Source organism: Nelumbo nucifera, chromosome 1 (genome assembly GCF_055504915.1).
Source record: "Nelumbo nucifera cultivar China Antique chromosome 1, China Antique-T2T, whole genome shotgun sequence".
NCBI lineage: Eukaryota > Viridiplantae > Streptophyta > Magnoliopsida > Proteales > Nelumbonaceae > Nelumbo > Nelumbo nucifera.
In genome coordinates, this window is record NC_142649.1 from 193149533 (window position 1) to 193168072 (window position 18540).

Consider the following 18540-nt stretch of genomic DNA (forward strand, 5'->3'; position numbering starts at 1 on the left):
CAAAGACCAGGGTAAAAAAGCTCAGGAAGGGGCAGTTTCGTTTAGTTCCTCTGGGCGCGTAGAAGTGCAAGGCAATCCGACTGAAGTGGTGGTTGCTTGCGCGTCTAGTCCTCGAAGATTATTGGTAGGAGCAGGGAAGGATGAGTGGAAGAAAAGAAGAGTTTTAGTGGCCGATAGAGGAGTGACAGACTGGAGAAGGGTTCTGTGTACAGTGGCAGGGGAGTTAGGATCTGGGAGTGAAGCTTTGTTGTACCCTTTTGCAGAGACGAAAGCTGTGCTTGATGTAGGCGACCAGGAGCTAAGTTTTAAAGCAGTAGTGGTGGATGGAGTTCTGATACAGGTTCAGAACTGGAGTCCATTTTGCAATGAAGTCGAAGTCCAAGATGGTTGTGTCCGGCTGAAGCTTGTAGGCCTTCCATTTCACCTTTGGCGGAACTCTGTTCTTGAACACATTGTGCATTGTCTGGGAGGTATCTTGATGAAAGCTGATAAACGATTTCTGGGTGCCGTGGAGTTACAGGTTGCTGGTGTAAGGCACGAGAACTTGCCGAGGGTCATTGAAATATGCTTGGATGATGCCTGGTACAAGGTGTGGGTGGCCTCTGAAGTTGAATGGTCGTGGTGGGGAGGTGTTCCTAAGGTAGAAGATGATGAGCTGGCGGGGTGGTGGACACGTGGAGGGCGTTTGTTGGGGGTCAAAAAGGTGGAGCAGACACAAGGTTTTTTTGGGGTTACTGAGCCGGTTGGGGAAAACCAAATGACAAGAAATCCCATTAAGGAAAATTTTTCAAATAGGTTTGAATTAAGCAAGTTAATGGCGGGATTCTCTTCATTTGCTGACGTGGCAAAAGGGCAGGGTGGTTTGGGGAGCCAAAAGGGTTGGTCTGAGCCGTTGAAGGTGGCGGGTGGGTCGGGCGGGGTGAAGGTTGAGCCGGGACAGAATTGGAAGGGCCCACGTGACAAATTAAAAGATCATGCGGGCGGGTCGGGTGGGCGTAACACTGAAAGGGGGATCCGGTTGAAGGACCCACGTGATAACTTAAGTCGTCACGTGGGTCGGGGCAAAGGGGCTTCTCTTGGGGCGCTGATAGACAGTGCTAATGGTCTATCATCGTCCCAAGTCGTGAGAAAGGGGGGGGGGGCTTGTGCGCAGCGGCGGAAGCTGGAGAAGAAACCGGTGTTGCAGTGGGTTTCCCGGCGATGTTTGGAGGAGAATAGCCAACTGCGACGCCCCTCAGAAAGGCCGAATCCAAGATTCGATAGGGACAGAACTGAAGAGAGGAAAGTGAAGGATGAAGGATGGGCGCAGTGCAGTGAAGGAGATGAAGAAGCGGAGGACCTTTCTGCTGATGGTACTAGCGTGGGCAGTGTAAACGACGAAGGTAGTTGTGCTGGTGGTGACGTGGATGGGTGGAATATTGCTAGCTTATTTCAAGGTGTAGGTTGCAATCGGGTCAACTCATTTCCAAGATTACAGAGTGTGCAAGGATTATTAGAAGGGGTAAACCGGGAGAACAGGAAGCTGAGCAGGAACACACCATCTAGGGGTGAACCAGGGGTAGAGGGGAAAGATCACCAAGTTGGCCAAAGGACAGAAATACTTCCCAACGAACCAAGGGAGATAGATGTTTACCAACCTCTGGAACATGAGAGGGAGGCCGGGAGCAATCCTTTTCTAGCCTGTCCACCAATCCCAGGTAACCCAGTGAATTCGGTTTGTGCTACTAATGTGTCTCCTGTGTCTTTGGTTCCAGATTCCATTTCTGTTCCATGTCCTGTAGCCCATGAGTATGCAGTCGTGCTAGAAGGCGGGCTCTCCGAGGTGGGGGAGAAGGGGATGAAGGAAAGTGGGAAAGTGAAGGAAGGAAGGTTTAGGAGTGTAAAAGTGTGGGAAATCATTGAAAAAGTGTTTAAGGAAGTGGAAGGAAAATTGATTTGGAGGAGGGACGGTGAGGAAGGAAGAGGGGAGGGGCTAGTGGAGAGGAGGGAAAGGTTTGAGGGTAGAGATGGAGGGAAAGGAACAGGGAAGGAGGGAAGTAATAGGAGAGGGAGGTTGGATGGAGAGGAAAGAACAAAGGTGGGACCAGGGGAGAGGAAGAACGGGCAGATGGGCAGAGATGGAGGGGTTTCTGTAGGAAGGGTAGGGGTGGAGGACTTGGTGAGAGAAGACTTGCTAGCTGAATTTATAGAGAAGTTGGGTTGTAGGTTGGAAGATTTGAATGTGTTGAAAGAAAGTTTACAGAAGAGGAAGAAGGAGATCAGAACAAAGAAGAGGAGATTGAGTGAAGTAGAGAGATTGAAGAGAGATGTAGGAGACAACAATCTCGGGGTAAAAGGAGATAGGAGGAAAGGGGGAAAGTAGTGGAAGGTGGCAAGGGGTTTAAATAAGAAGTGGAATGAAGATCCTCAGTTGGAATGTGAGGGGAATTGGGAGTGCAAGGAAGAGAGCGACAATAAAAGAGGTAATAAAACGGTTTGACCCAGACATTGTGTTGTTGCAAGAGTCTAAGAGAATGGAGTTTAATAACAATTGGGCACGGAGTGTTTGGAAAGCCAGGGGGGTCAGTTGGGTGGCTGCTCCCTCTTGGGGTGCATCCGGGGGGATTGTAACAATGTGGAAGAGGGATGTGGTTGAAGGCCTAGAGGAGTTGATCGGAAAGTTCTCGATTTCCGTGAAGTTTAAGCAGCTTGAGGGTGATTTTACGTGGGTTCTCACAAATGTTTACGGACCGAATGACTACAGAAAGAGGAGTTGTGGGAGGAATTGGCGGATGTTAGAGGGTTGTGGGATGGGCCCTGGTGCATGGGTGGGGACTTCAATGTGATTAGATTCTCGAAGGAATCCAATAAAGTTAACCAGAGAGTGACAAAAACATGAGGAAGTTTAACAGCTTTGTGGATGACTTTGAGCTTAAAGAGATCCCCCTAGCTCATAAGACATTTACTTGGTCAAATCTCCAATCTAGACCCATTTGCTCTAAATTGAATAGATTCCTATTCTCTCTAGATTGGGAAGTCCATTGGGGAACCTTGGCTTCGAGAGCTCTTCCAAGGGTGACCTCCGATCATTGGCCCATAGTGTTATGTAAGGATGAAAGAAGGCGTGGAGGTCCTACCCCCTTTAGATTTGAAAATATGTGGTTACTCCACCCAGGGTTTAACAACAAAGTGAGGGAGTGGTGATTTGAGTGTAATCCATTGGTGGAATGGGAAAGGATGAAATTCCATAAGAAACTTCAATTTTTGAAAGCAAAAATCAAGGAGTGGAATTTGGTGGAGTTTGGGAGGATAGAAAAAAGAAAGGGGAGAACTTGGAGAGGAAGACATTAAGCTCAGGAGAGATTTAAGAAGACAGTTAGAGGATTGCCTGCACAAGGAGGAAATTAGCTGGAGGCAAAAATCTCGGTGTAAATGGGTGCAAGAGGGGGACAGAAACACTAGGTTTTTCCACTCTCTAGTAGAAAGCAGGAGAAGGAAGAACCTGATCTCCAAATTGGTAGTAGATGGAGTTGAGCTAGTGCATCAAGAGGAGATTGTCGGGGCTTGTGTGGAGCACTTCAAATCTATCCTAAGAAGGCCTGTGTGTAGAAGGGTGTGGGTAGAAGGTTTGGACTGGCCAGATGTAGGGGTGGAGAACAGGAGAAGGTTGGAGAGAAGCTTTAGTTTAGAAGAGATCAAGGAGGCTGTATTTTCTATGGATAGAACAAAAGCCCCAAGGCCAGATGGGTTCACTATGGGTTTTTATCAGGACTGTTGGGACATTTTGAAAGATGATCTTTTGCAGGTATTTGAGGAGTTTTACAGGAGAGGAATTGTCAATCCGGGTGTGAATTCCACATTTATAGCCTTAATTCCAAAAAAGAAAGATGCTTCCCACCCGAAGGATTTTAGGCCAATTAGCTTGGTTAATAGCTTGTATAAGATCATTGCAAAAGTGTTGTCGTTAAGGCTGAAGAAGGTTTTGCCAGATATCGTTGCACACTACCAAGGAGCTTTTGTGAATGGAAGACAAATCACTGATCAGATTTTAATTGCTAATGAGAGTGTGGAGAACTTTAAGAGGGATAAGAAGAAGGGAGTGGTTTGTAAGTTGGACTTAGAAAAGGCTTATGACTTGGTGGACTGGGAAATTTTGAGGAAAGTTTTGACTAAATTTGGGTTCGGGGCTAGATGGTGTAAGTGGATCATGGGTTGTGTCCGGAATTGTCATTACTTAGTGCTAGTGAATGGGACAGTGGTAGACTTCTTTCCAGCCAGTAGGGGTATAAGACAAGGAGACCCCCTTTCTCCTTTCTTGTTCATTCTAATTGCGAAGGTTTTGGGGAAATTGATTCACAAAGCAGATTCTAGGGGGCTCATTAGAGGCTGGAGAGTTGGGAGGGCGGAAACCCCTCTTACTCACTTGCAGTTTGCTGACGACACAATTTTGTTTTGTGAAGGCGGTAATGTGAGCTTTATTAGGAATTTGAAGTCGGTGATACAACTATTTGAGCAAATATCCAACTTGAAAGTTAACCTTGGGAAAAGTTGTGTTGTGGGGGTGAATTTGGAGGAGGGAGAGATCAGGGAGAGTGCTGAAGTATTGGGGTGTGAAGTCTCGGGTTGGCCTTTGAACTACTTAGGGTTGCCTTTAGGGGATAATCCCATGAGAGAGAGCTTTTGGAACCCGGTGGTGGAAAGGTTCGAAAAAAGACTGGTGTCATGGTAAAAGAACTACCTCTCTCTTGGTGGGAGAATTACTCTTATTAAGGCCACGCTTGCTAATTTACCTATCTTTTTCCTGTCGGTGTTTAAAATCCCAGTGAAAGTTGCTAATAAATTGGAGAAGTTGATGAGAGATTTCCTGTGGGAACCGGGAGAGGAAAAGAGGGATCATAGAGTGAGCTGGGAGATAGTTTGTAGGAGTAAGACATGTGGTGGCTTGGGGCTTGGGAATATTAGGAGAAGGAATATGACTCTGTTGGGAAAGTGGTTGTGGAGATTCCCAATGGAGAAGGAGAAGCTTTGGGCTAGAATAGTGGCAAGTATTCATGGGCTGAAGCATAATGGATGGGATGCTGGAATCAGAGCTAGGACCACAAGAAATTCTCCTTGGAAAGCCATTCATGACCTACTTCCAGTTTTCTCCCCTAATATCAGGTATGATTTGAATTCCGGTAACTCCATAAAATTTTGGGAACAAACCTGGGTAGGGAGTGCCCCTCTAAAGGATCAGTTTCCTTCTTTGTTTGCTCTTTCTGATTTGAAAAATGAGTCAATCTCGTCTTTTACCACCCTGTCCTCTTCCATTTCTGGGATTGGGTGGAACTTGAGTCTAAGAAGGGATTTGAGGGACTCAGACTTTGACATTATTTTGAGCCTTATTGCAATTCTTGATAACGTTATCTTAGACTCCACTAGGGCGGACTCTAGAATTTGGACACCTTCTCCCAATGGCATTTTTACTTGTGCTTCTTTCTTCAAAGTCTTAAGTCAGTCCACCAGTCCTACCTTCCCTCATTTTCCTGTTGATGAGGTTTGGTGCAGAGCAATACCTCCTAGGGTTGGTAGTTTTTGTTGGGAAGCCTATTTGGAAAGAATCAACACTGGTGATTTACTCCAAAAGAAGAGACCCAATACTTGTTTGTCACCTCAGTGGTGTGTTCTCTGTAAAGCGGATGGGGAGACTGGTTTTCACCTACTGGTGTCTTGCCATTTTGCGAGGTCAATTTGGGAATGGGCTTTGTCCCTATTTGGTTGTTGTTGGAACCCCCCATCAGACTTGCAAGGCCTTTTTTCCCCTTATTTTTTCAGGTGGCGGATAAAAAGGGGAAGGACAATGTGGAGAGGACTAAGGGCTGCAGTATGTTGGACACTTTGGGAAGAAAGAAACTCCAGGATATTCTCAGAAGCTCAGAGAAGAGCAGTAGATCTGAGGGCTATCATTCATATTAGGGTGGTACAATGGCTGAAATCTTTGGAGCTTTTCACAGATTACACTGTGGATGACATGTTGAGGAAGTGGGGTGAAATTGCAAGTTGCACACAAACTAAGTCAGTAATATGTGTGGCTTGGACCCCTCTACTAAACTTTGATGGGTGTAGCAGGGGAAATCCGGGACAATCGGGGATTGGGGGTGTTTTTAGGGATGGAAATGGGGTCATTTCTGCCATGTTCTCAGGCCCAATTGGAGTGGGTGACTCCCTTAGAGCTGAGATCTTTGCAGTTATGGAAGGAGTCCAAAAAGCTAAGGAGTTGAACATCAGGAAACTCTTAATTGAAGGGGATTCAGAGGTGGTGATAGGGTGGCTACTTAAAGATCACAATGGCTTATGGAAGTATAATAATGAGAGGAGGAAATTCAAGTGACTGGTGCGGGAGATGGAAGTTAAGATATGTTGGGTTAAAAGATCGGCTAATTCCCTAACTGACGGTTTAGCTAAACAAGGGGCAGAAAGGGATTCACTTTTTTGGGCCAAGTTGTAACTTTAGTGTGTTTTCTTTCTTTTCTCTTTCTTTTTTCCTTTTCTTGAGGTTCTTTGTTGCTCTTGGAAGATAAGCGTGTTTGTCTTCCTTTTGTAAATCTTCTATTGATGAATTAATGAAAGTGTTATTGATCAAAAAAAAAAAATAGTTTGGACAATTTGAGAGAAAAGAAATGCAAAGATTTTTAGAAGAAAGAGAGAACAAGAGAAGCAGTAATTGAGTGTGTTACAGTTAGAGTAGCAAATTGGATCAAAACAATGGATATTTCTCTCCATCTCTACTGATGATCTTTCAGCAGGAAAGAAACTATACCCAAATCTTGGCCACCTCTTGAAGAAGATTATATCAAGTTTAATTTTGATGGGAGTAGCTTGGGAAATCTAGGGCTATCGGGAGTGGGAGTTATTAGGGACGTAAGAAGTGTAGTGAAAGTAATGTATTGAATGGAGTGTAGAAAGAAAGAGTTAAATATTAATAAGTTGATCATGGGGGGACATTGAAAGATGGTGGTGGAATGGTTACAGAATAGAAAGGAAACTCTGGATCTACAGAAATGAAATGAAAAGGTTCAAATTTTTAACGAGGTGTATAGAATGGAAGTGCAAAGACAATGGGTGCAAAGATCAGCCAATAACATGGTTGATACTTTAGCAAAGCAAGGGGCCTTATGGGTTAATTATTTTGGGTGGTTTTGTATTATGGTACTTGTTTCTAAAATGGGGGAGATAGCTTCTATGCTCTCAACATTTCATATAATATCTTTGTAAATGTACCGAGTTTGGCTCAGATTCAAACAATGACCTTTTTCTTTTTGATTAGTAACAGAACTTTTTTTTTTTGATGAATAATAATAAATTTATTGATTCAGAAGCAAATTTAGAGTGAGTTCATACATCATCCCAGCGAGAGGCGCGAGCTGCAGCCCCTCCTTGAATCTTACAAGTAAACTAGGAAAGAAAAACAAGAATCACAACTGAGCCCAAAATAATTCTTCCCTATTTACTCCTTGCTTAGCTAACATATCTGACAAAGTATTTGTTGATCTCCCCACCCACTGTACAGTGACCAACATATTCCTTGTCAACCAACTAAATTTCTTCATTTCATTATTGTATCGCCACATAGACTTCAGAATTTTTCAACCAACCCACCACCACTTTGGAATCCCCCTCGATTATTAGTTGTTGTACCCCCAGCTGGTTTGCAAATTGCACTCCTTGTACAGCAGCTAAAAGTTCTGCCCTGATGGAGTTCCCAAATCCCAAGGGACCTGAGTAAAGCAACAAAATCTCTCCCTTCGCATTTCTCAAAGCACCCCCCGTTCCAGATAAACCTGGATTACCCATGCTACTTCCATCAAAGTTCAACTTTAGTGAGCCTTCGGATGGAGGAGACCAGCTTGTAATTGATTTGTCCTTTAGAGATGAACACCTCGCTACTGCTGACTAATTTCTCCAAAGGTCGTTAAAGGAGAATTGATGAAAGATTTCCAAGGTCTTCAGCCAATGTATTGCCCTATTTAACACAGTCTTTCAAATCCTGGCTGCTCCTTTCCTTTTCTTGAAAGATTCTAAGATTTCTTTCTTCCCAAAGAGTCCAAATCAAGGCAGCACGAGCACATCTCCACATAATTCTCCCTATTTTTGTAGGCCAATAAAAGGTAGAATGGTTGAAGAGCATGTGAACTTCTGCTGGTGGACTCCAACTACCCCCAAACAACGAAAGTAGCCAAGCCCAAAGGTCTGTAGAAAAGAGAGAAGATATTGATAGATGGTAACAATCCTCACCGTGAGCTCTACAGAGGATACACCAATTAGGAGAAATACAGAGGAAAGGTCTTCTCTTTTGTAGGTTATCTAAAGTGTTTACTTTCCCATGGAATACTTCCCAACAAAATGCCATAATTTTTGGGGGAACTAGCCTACACCAAATTTCTTTTGACAGAAAGGGTTGGTGAGTAGAAAGTTGAGAGATGGACTTGAAGAAAGAAGCACAAGTGAAGGTTCCATTGGGTCTAGGAGTCAAAACCCTCTTATCGGGTTTGGAGGGATCCAAACAAACCTGATTAAGACAACCAAGCAAAGCAGAAAGAGAATCAATTTCATCATCCCTAAGTCCTCTACGAAACCCAAAATCCCAAGTAGGATCTAAGGGTGTTCCCAAAGGTGAGACAAACTTTGAGACCACCTCTTTTTTGTACAAAGAAATAGAAAATAGTGAAGGGAACAAATCCTTTAACGGTGTGTCTCCTACCCAAATATCCTCCCAAAAATGAACAAATCCTTTATCAGGTATGAAGTTTGATCAGTAACAGAACTTTTATTAATGAAACAAAGAACAACAATTAATTAAAGTTTGTAAATCAATGAAAATAGCATATAGTATACTAAATTAAAATGATAGAAGTTACACATATCCATAAACTAAAAGTTTATAAGCAATAAGTTTTGAAATTTAAACATTAAATAAAATAATAACTAATCAACTAACAATTATAAACATTTTACATTTCATGTAAAAAACCAATTTAGTAAAAAGGAAACATACTGTTGGATTGAAGTCTCTTTATGTATGAGTGTTCGGCTGATAAGAGTTCTTATTAGCCTATACTTAAGTTTAAGTTATCCTGTACTGGGCCTGTGTTAATGGGCCTAAGCCTGTTTAATGTTTTAAGTTGTCTGGGTGTCCCATCACTAATCAGGGGCATTCCAGTAATTCCTTGTATCATTGTACTACATTCTAATATAAATAACAGCATTGTCGACTGAACTATTCAGTTCGACATTCACAGTATTTCAGAGGTCTTCTCTTCTCTACTACTTCGAATACAGCTCCTAAGCTCACATGGTATCAGAGCATTAGCTTCTCCCTGGTTTTAGCCGGTGCACTCTCTCTTCTCTTGCTGTCTTTTCATCTTCTTTCTTCTTTTATGGGTTGCTGCAGTGAAAACCTAGGGTTGTAAGAGAACAAAGCAAGTTCGAACCTAGGGTTTCCCTTGGTTGTAGGGCTCAAGGGAAGTAAGACCCAGAAGCAAATGTCCTACTAGGTTTTCCAGCAAATAGTAGCTATTTGGCTACTAAGAGAGGTCTGTATAGGACAGACCTAGTTGAGAACTGATTTCAGCAGTCCTAGCACTAGCCGAAAGGGGGAGAGCTTCTTCTACAGTTGCAGCTTCGAAGCTCCAGCAAGACTTGCACAGCACAGTGGTAAAGAGCCCTAATTTCAGGTCGGTTATCAGCCCAGAACCTCTCACTTGCTGCTGTACCCGAACTGCTTCAGCTCAAGTGAAGTTTACCTAGCGAGCTACCAGCACCTGATTGTCCAGCACTGTGAACACTTCGGCCAGCTCTAAACAGAGCCATCTACTCTAAGACTGAAGTCAGGATGTCCTCACTATCCGGAGAAGTTTCCTCTAGAGATAACAGACCTGCTGCAAGGTTCTCAAACCTGGAAAACCCAAATCTACACAGCTTGCAGATTACAAGTGTGCTGCTGGATGAGTATAACTTCAGAGAGTGGTCCGTCTCAGCAAGGCTTTTCATTACTTCCCGTGATCTCACAGGCTATTTAGATGGGGTCAAGAAGGAACCTGAAGTCGGCAGTCCTGAGCATGCCGTGTGGCGCAAGGAAAATGCCACAGTCATGTCTTGGTTGCTGGCCTCCATGACTCCTCGGGTTGCCAGAACTGTTCATCATTTCCCTACAGCTGCTAAGATTTGGGAAAAGGTATCTAAGACCTACAGCCAGAAGAAGAACAATGCTAGAATCTACAGATTGAACCAAGACATTGCAGCTCTAAGGCAAGAAGATATGACGGTTGCAACATACTTTGCAACTCTGGAAGGCCTTTGGGAAGATCTTGATCATCACTTGATATTGGATTGGGAAAATGCCAGGGACAAGGAGAGACATGATAAGCAAATTGAAGAGAGCAGAGCCTTCAAGTTTCTGGCTGGCCTAAACCCAGTGTATGAGGGTATAAGGTCACAAATTCTAGGGAGAGATGAATTACCAGAGCTACACCATGTCTATTACCTGGTGAGAAATGAAGACGTCAGGAGAAAGGAGATGCAAGTTGATTCTCAGACAGTCAACTGAACTATCTGGAGAACATTCAGCCCTAGTCTCCACTAAGGGAAACAGATATCCAGACAAGAAGTCCCTCAAGTGCACCCACTGTGGTGGTGAGAAACATACAAAAGAAAAATGTTGGGTCCTGTATCCTCATACGGCAAGTGGGAATCTTGCCACCAACAACAACAACAGTGGTGACAACTCACAAAGTACTCCAACAGTGTCTTCTTCCTCCATAGGGCAGGTTGCCGACTCCTCTGAAGCTGGTACTTTGGGCTTCACGGCTAGTGAGGTAGAGGTTCTTAGCCGAGCATTAGCCCATCTAAAAAACAATTCTTTTGCTTCCACCTCTCTTGCCAGATCAGGTACAGTCTTTGCCTTTAGTGCAACTAGCTCCATTGATTCCACTTCTTGGGTGATTGATTCCGGAGCAACTGACCATATGACACATATGTCCTCCTTATTCTCTTCATATCATTTGTTGTCTGGCCAGGATAAGATGAGAGTGGCTGATGGGTCTTTCTCCACCATCTCTGGAAAGGGGGTGGTTGACCTAAGCAATGACCTCTTTGTTAAATCAGTCCTACATGTTCCTAGTCTTACCTCTAACCTTTTGTCTGTTTCAAAGCTTACAAAAAATTTGAACTGCAGTATAATTTTTTTCCCTACTCATTGTGTCTTCCAGGACAGATTGACGAGGAGAACGATTGGGAGTGGTCATGAGTATGGAGGCCTCTACTATTTTGATGCAGACATCGGCTCAGCCCTACAAGCTTCTGCTGCTACTAGTCCGAAAAGTGTGGAGTCAATAGCTAGGTTGCACCTGTGGCATGCTAGGCTAGGTCATGTGTCTTTCTCTTCATTAGCAATGTTGTTTCCCGAATTGTTTAAGGGCATTCCAAGCCAGAGTTTAATTTGTGATGTGTGTCAAATGTCAAAACAATATAGAACAGTGTATCCAACTTCCAGTAATGAAATTCGAGCTCCTTTTGATTTGGTTCATTCTGATGTTTGGGGACCTTCGCCCATTGTTTCCATTGATGGCTTCCGTTACTTTATCAGTTTTATTGACCATTATTCTCGGTGCACACGGATTTATCTGTTAAAAGGACGAGATGAAGTACCACGGATAACTATGGCTTTTTGCAAGATGATTGAAACACAATTTGATAAGAAGATTAAGCAATTTCGGTCAGACAATGCTGCTGAATACTTTGAAAAATCCCTGAACTCATTCATGGAAGATGCTGGCATGTTACACCAATCATCCTGTGCTAATACCCCTTAGCAAAATGGAGTTGTTGAGCGCAAGAACAGACATCTATTGAAGACAGCTCGAACCCTACTATTCTAGCACAAAGTGCCCAAGCAATACTGGTCCCAAGCTGTACTCACTGCATCATACTTGATAAATCGGATGCCATCTAAGGTATTGGGTATGAAGACCCCTTTCTCTATTTCGTGTCCCACTCTTCCAGAATTTCCTCTTCCCCCACGGGTTTTTGGTTGTATATGTTTCATACATGTGAAGAATCCAAAGAAAACCAAGCTGGATCCCAAGGCTACAAAGGGAATATTTTTTGGGTACTCTCTTACACAAAAGAGGTACAAGTGTTATGATCCTATCTCCAAGAAAAAGTATGTCACCAGAGATGTAGTCTTTTTAGAGTCTCAACCCTATTTCCAGTCTTCTCAAAATCCTCTTCAAGGGGAGACTAGTGGATTGGAAGAGGATTCTCATTCTCCCTCTTTTTTTGTTTCCCTATCTGACTCAGGTCTTCCATCACCTTCCACTACTCCTAACTGTGACATTCCGGGTCAACCTAGTAAGGCTCCAAATGTGCCAATTACTCCTCCTGATGCAGCAGTTGCTTCTGAAGATTCAGTAGGCAACAGAAGGAGATACTTACCTACAACAGAAGGAAAAAGGGCTCTCAACCTCATGACTACAACCAATTGGACTCAGATCAATCTGTCTCTGCAATTCAAGGTAATTCTGACTCACATACTTCGGATTTGGGTATTCCTATTGCTCTTCGTAAACCTGTCCGTTCTTGTGCCACCCGGCATCCCATAGCTGATTTTGTTTCTTACTCACAATTATCTCCTGCCTATCACTCTTTTGTGTCTGATCTTTCCTCTGTACGTGTTCCTTCTAGGTACTCAGAGGCAACATCTGATCCAAGGTGGGAAGAAGCTATGAATGAAGAGATGAAAGCCCTAATGAAAGCAAGAACTTGGGAATTAGTGGACCTGCCAGAGGGGAAGGGCACTGTTGGGTGCAAGTGGCTATTTACAGTAAAGCACAGGGAGGATGGATCAATCGAGAGGTACAAGGCTAGACTTGTGGCAAAGGGATTTACTCAAAAGGAAGGAATTGACTACAAAGAAACCTTTGCCCCAGTAGCAAAGCTCAACACAATCCGGGTTCTATTGTCACTTGCAGCAAATTTCTCATGGGAACTTCATCAGCTAGATGTGAAGAATGCCTTCCTAAATGGTGATCTTCATGAAGAGGTATTTATGGAACCTCTACCAGGCTATGATGTTGGCAAGGTGTGTAAACTAAGGAAAGCATTATATGGTTTGAAGCAGTCTCCCCGGGCATGGTTCGAGAGACTTTGTATGGCCATGAAGAAAGTGGGGTACACTCAGAGTGGTGTAAATCATACCTTGTTTACAAGGAGACAGGATAGCAAGCTTACGGCACTCATTGTTTATGTGGATGATATAGTGATTACCGGGAATGACTTGGAAGAGATAAAGAGACTGAAGGAGTTCCTAGCCTCAGAATTTGAGATCAAAGACTTGGGAAATTTGAGATATTTTCTTGGGATTGAAGTTTCTAGATCAAGAGAAAGAATCTACATATGTCAGTGGAAATATGTGCTAGATCTCCTAGAGGAAACAGGCATGATGGGATGCAGGCCAGCAGACACTCCAATAGAACAGAACCATGGCCTACAAGAATCAATGGGTGAGGACTACTATGATAGAGAGAGATACCAAAAATTGGTAGGAAAGTTGATATACTTATCCCTTACTCGGCCAGATATTGCCTATGCAGTACATGTTGTCAGTCAATTCATGCATTCACCAAAGATCCCTCACATGAGAGCAGTTGAAAGAATTCTCAGGTACTTGAAAACTTGCCCAAGGAAGGGAATTCTGTTCAGAAAAAACAGTAAACTTGAAATTGAAGCCTACACTGATGCAGATTGGGCTGGGTCTGTTGGAAACAGAAAATCAACCTCAGGTTACTATACATTTGTGGGAGGAAACCTGGTCTCATAGCGCAGTAAGAAGCAGAATGTAGTGGTTAGATCAAGTGCAAAAGCAGAATATCGAGCTATGGCCCACGGGGTTGCTGAACTCTTATGGCTCAGAACTCTTCTTAATGAGCTTGACATTAAGGCTGAAGGTCCTCTCAGACTATATTGTGACAATAAAGTTGCCATCAACATTGCCAACAATCCCGTGCAGCATGACAGGACAAAACATATTGAGATTGATCGACACTTTGTTAGAGAGAGAATTGTCTCGGGAGAACTCCGTGTGCCTTATACTCCATCTGAGATGCAAATTGCAGATGTATTGACTAAAGGGCTGGCAGCAGCAAAGTTCAGGGACATACTTGGCAAGCTAAACATGATTGATATCCATGCTTAGCTTGAGGGGGAGTGTTGGATTGAAGTCTCTTTATGTATGAGTGTTCGGCTGATAAGAGTTCTTATTAGCCTATACTTAAGTTTAAGTTATCCTGTACTGGGCCTGTGTTAATGGGCCTAAGCCTATTTAATGTTTTAAGTTGTCTAGGTGTCCCATCACTAATCAGGGGCATTCCAGTAATTCCTTGTATCATTGTACTACATTCTAATATAAATAACAGTATTGTCGATTGAGCTATTCAGTTCGACATTCACAGTATTTCAGAGGTCTTCTTCTCTTCTCTACTACTTCGAATACAGCTCCTAAGCTCACACATACGAAGAATCATCCACATAATTGATATTAGATTTATGGCTATCCAATAGTTAAAAAGAAAGGAAACAATTTAGTTGATTTGATCTATGCAAATAATAACAACAACAACGACGACGACAACAATAATCATCATCATCATCATCATCATCATCATCATCATCGTTATTATTATTATTATTATTATTATTATTATTATTATTATTATTATTATTATTATTATTATTATTGTTATTGTTATTATTATTATTATTATTATTAAAAAGAAAAAATATCCTTTAAGAGAAGAAATGAGAAAAATAAAAAACTTAGGACATTAGTGCAGTGAAAATGGGCCGTATGGGCCTTAGTGTTCTTTATTTCTTTTAAATACTATTTAAAAGTTATGTTTCTTAGTTATGCGCCTTATGGGCCTTCTTTTATTTTCTTTAATTATTTCTTTAGTGCTGGTCACCCCATTAAGGGAATCTAAGTAATTGTTCTCAGACTTAGAATTATTAATAAAAGTGATGAAAGGGGGCTAGAGAGAAAGGTCCGAATTCTTCTTTTCTCTTCCCTTCTTTTCTTCTTCCACAACCTATTGCTGAAAGTTCTTTCTTCTTTCTCTCTCTCTTTTCTTCTTTTATTGCATTATCTGAACTACTGCAGGTGCAATTTTCAACTTGGTATCAAAGCGTGTTCTCACTTTAGACTTTTTCTCTTTTCTTTGCCCATACATAGTGTGTATGGGCAACTGATCGGTTGATTAATCAGCTACTTATGCAACCTAGTTAGGAAGGTTTTTGGAGAGTTTTGTGGAGGTTTTTCATCCTTAGTTGAAGCTCAAGCCAGGTTATTGGAGATTTTTCCCAAAAACCCTAGATAACTGGAGAAACCTTGTTACAGGTCGTAGAGACAGTTTGAACCAGGCACTTGGGGATCGGAGCTAAGCCTTTTGATTTCTATTAGGGACGGTTTTGGTTGGATTGAATTCTAGAACCTCTGGAAGGGGCGGTTGAAGTTTCTCTCTTTCTCTCCATCCCATAGGACCCTGTGAAACCATAATTTTGGGGGTTGAAAGGTTGTTCTTTCCTTAGAACAATAAATCTAGCCTAGTAAAGCCCTAATTTGATTTTCGTTTGCATCCATTTACTCAATGGAGCAAACTGGAGGAGAAACCAAATATTTCACATATTCCGGGTTTGGACATGGGAGGCCAGTGGAGAATCTTTTTGGGGTTGTTACTACTGTGAAGCTAGACAGGACCAATTATTTAGCTTGGTCTCAATCTAATAAGATACATGTGTGTAGTAGAGGAAAATGGGGTTATATCATCGGAAGCAAGAAGAAACCCGAGGAGGATGATCCTACCTATGAAAGGTGGAAGCAGGAAAACTACATAGTAGTGGGTTGTTTAGTGAATTATATGCAACCACACATTAGTCAGCATTACTTGTGGATGGAAACTGCAAAGAAGTGTGGGACAATGTCACAGAGACCTATTCCCAAAAGCTTAATGTTGCTCGAGCCTACAAATTGAAGCATGATGTGAATAATCTTAGACAGAGGGAGAAGCCCTTAGCAGTCTACTTCTCTATACTGAAATCTCTTTGGCAAGAGATTGATCTAATGGAGACTGTTGTTTGGGGTTGTACAAAGGATGCAAAAACATATAGGAGGTTGGTGCAGAGAAATCGGGTCTTTGAGTTCCTCACTGGACTCAACTCGGAGTATGGTATTGTGAGGCAGAATGTTTTAGCAAAGGATGAGGTGACTTTATCTCAGGCATATGCTATGGTGAGTAATGAGGAGAACAAAAGATAGGTTCAGTTAGTAAGCACTGCTAATGGCTCCCTAGCCATTATCATGGGAAAGGGAAACATTAAGACCTTTAATGCCCTGACCTTATCATTTGTTCTTCATGTACCTAAACTTAATACCAACTTGCTTTCAGTTAGTAATTTGACTAAATCCCTGAATTGCAATGTGACTTTTTTTCCTTCATATTGTGTTTTTCAGGACATGGAATCTCAGAAGGTGATTAGGAGTGGCCATGAGGCGAATGGGATCTAACTGTTAGACATGCCTGAGTAGAGCCAAGTACAACTTAAAAAAACTGCATTTGTTTCAGAGTCCACTAGTCGTATTATGTTATGTCATAGTCGTTTAGGTCATTTGTCCTTTTATTCATTGAGTCAGTTGTTTCTAGAGTTATTTAAAGGAATTAGTCTATCGAGTCTTCATTGTGAGTCTTGTGAGTTCTCAAAGCATTGTAAAAGACTTATCCTTCAAGTAATAAAAGATCAACTATTCCTTTTAATATCGGTACAAGAAATGCTTAAAGTTAACACGCAGAAGGCAAAGGATGAGAAGTGTATCTTACCAATAACAATTACCAAGTCATCTGGATTAGATGACACACCATCAAATTGGATTAGGAACTCTGACTTCAACCTTCTGCTTGCATCATTCTCATTAGCCAACCTTGTGGACAAAATACTATCAATCTGTACAACAATAGAAAATGAAAACTCTTGCCAGCAAATGCTGAATAAAGACCATATACAAACACAAGAAATCATCTTATTATTTCCAAAAGAATATATTCATATCATAAGCATGCAATTCATCATTGGAAACAGCATAAGACTTGATGCCTTTGTTTAAGTAGAAGCAAGAAAGATAACACAACAGTATCAGAAATAAAATCAACCAAGAAAGACCATAAGTTAAGAACAAAATAAGCATAAAGCTGAGAGTGATATAACTGGTACCACACAAAGAAGAGGAAAGAGAAGAGTTGCCAGATTGGGAAAATAGATTTATAAAATTCAAGCTTAGGCAGATTTGGCTGGCCTAGTTGAGGATCTATGAAAATATGACCTGGACAGGGGGGAATAGTGAAGCAGGATCCCTGTAGCTGATCCCAAGCAGTTGGGGCAAGGCTTAGCTGAATTAAGTGAATGGGAACCTATTTTATCTATTAAGGACTGCCACTGGCAACTAAATACAGAAGTAAAATAATGAACACATGTTGACCACTTAATCAAGAGAGGACAAATATAATAACAGACATCCAAGAATACAAATAAATACCAATAGATATTCAAGATTGTTCAAATAACAGGTAATAATCCTTTTGCTTGCTAATTAGAAAACCACTTTCAAAATAACCAACAGATGAGAACAATAACAGTTAGAAACTCTGGAAAAATTGGTCCTGAAAAAAGAATCTAGAGTATACAACTTACTTCATCAATGAAAATTACAGATGGCTGCCTGGAAATTGCAACCATGAAAAGAGTACGGACCAGTTTTTCAGCCTCTCCTACCTTTTCAAGTACAAGCAAAACTTATTAGGTTTCTTTTCCAATTTGAAGAAAGAAAAATATAAGCACTGCTCCAACTGTATAAATTATTGGTGACGGAGGCAAGGTAGAATCTAGACAGGAACTTACCCACTTCGATGTAAGAGAAGAAGCAGTAACATTAAAAAATGTTGCCTGTGATTCTGATGCAACAGCTTTGGCAAGCATCGTTTTCCCATTGCCAGGTGGGCCAAAAAGAAGCAGACCTGAAAAGCAAACCAAAAATGCTTCTAAAAAACTAAGAACACTTAGGTGCTATAAACCTACAATATAGTAATTTTGGAGACGAATCATCCAAAGTCTTGGTTGATGCTCTTCCCAGAGAAATGTCACCAGGGCAATGATAAACCGTAACTCTGCAAATGGCTTTTCTCCTCTTTTTGCATTTGCGAACCTAGCACTTCAGTTTCTATCTTCCTTTTGTCTTTCATACATTTAGATTTGTTATTGATTTCTTTTTATTTATATATATTTTTTTGCTCAAATGGAGAGGGGGAGCATCTAAAAGTGACACTGAACAATTACCTCTAGCTGGCCTTCGAAGCCCAGTGAAGAGGTCTCTTCTCTTAGTTGGTAAGATGACCATTTCCAATAATGCTTGCTTTGCCTTCTCAAGGCCAGCTGTACAAGAAATTGAATTTATAAATTTGTAAGTTTGATATCTATAGCTAT

General features: G+C 41.8%; 1 protein-coding gene across 4 annotated transcripts in view; it reads right to left on the reverse strand.

Annotated features, from left to right (window-relative positions):
- LOC104611886 (AAA-type ATPase family protein) overlaps positions 1–18540 on the reverse strand; it is a 40975-nt gene that overhangs the window by 12537 nt on the left and 9898 nt on the right. For all 4 annotated transcript variants that reach the window (XM_088895727.1, XM_010279151.3, XM_010279152.3 and 1 more), the window contains 4 exons: positions 18394–18489; positions 17959–18074; positions 17752–17832; positions 16884–17007 (listed from right to left, as the gene is read on the reverse strand). In XM_088895727.1, coding sequence (XP_088751853.1) covers positions 16884–17007; positions 17752–17832; positions 17959–18074; positions 18394–18489 — 417 coding nt within the window. The remainder of the gene's footprint in view (positions 1–16883; positions 17008–17751; positions 17833–17958; positions 18075–18393; positions 18490–18540) is intronic.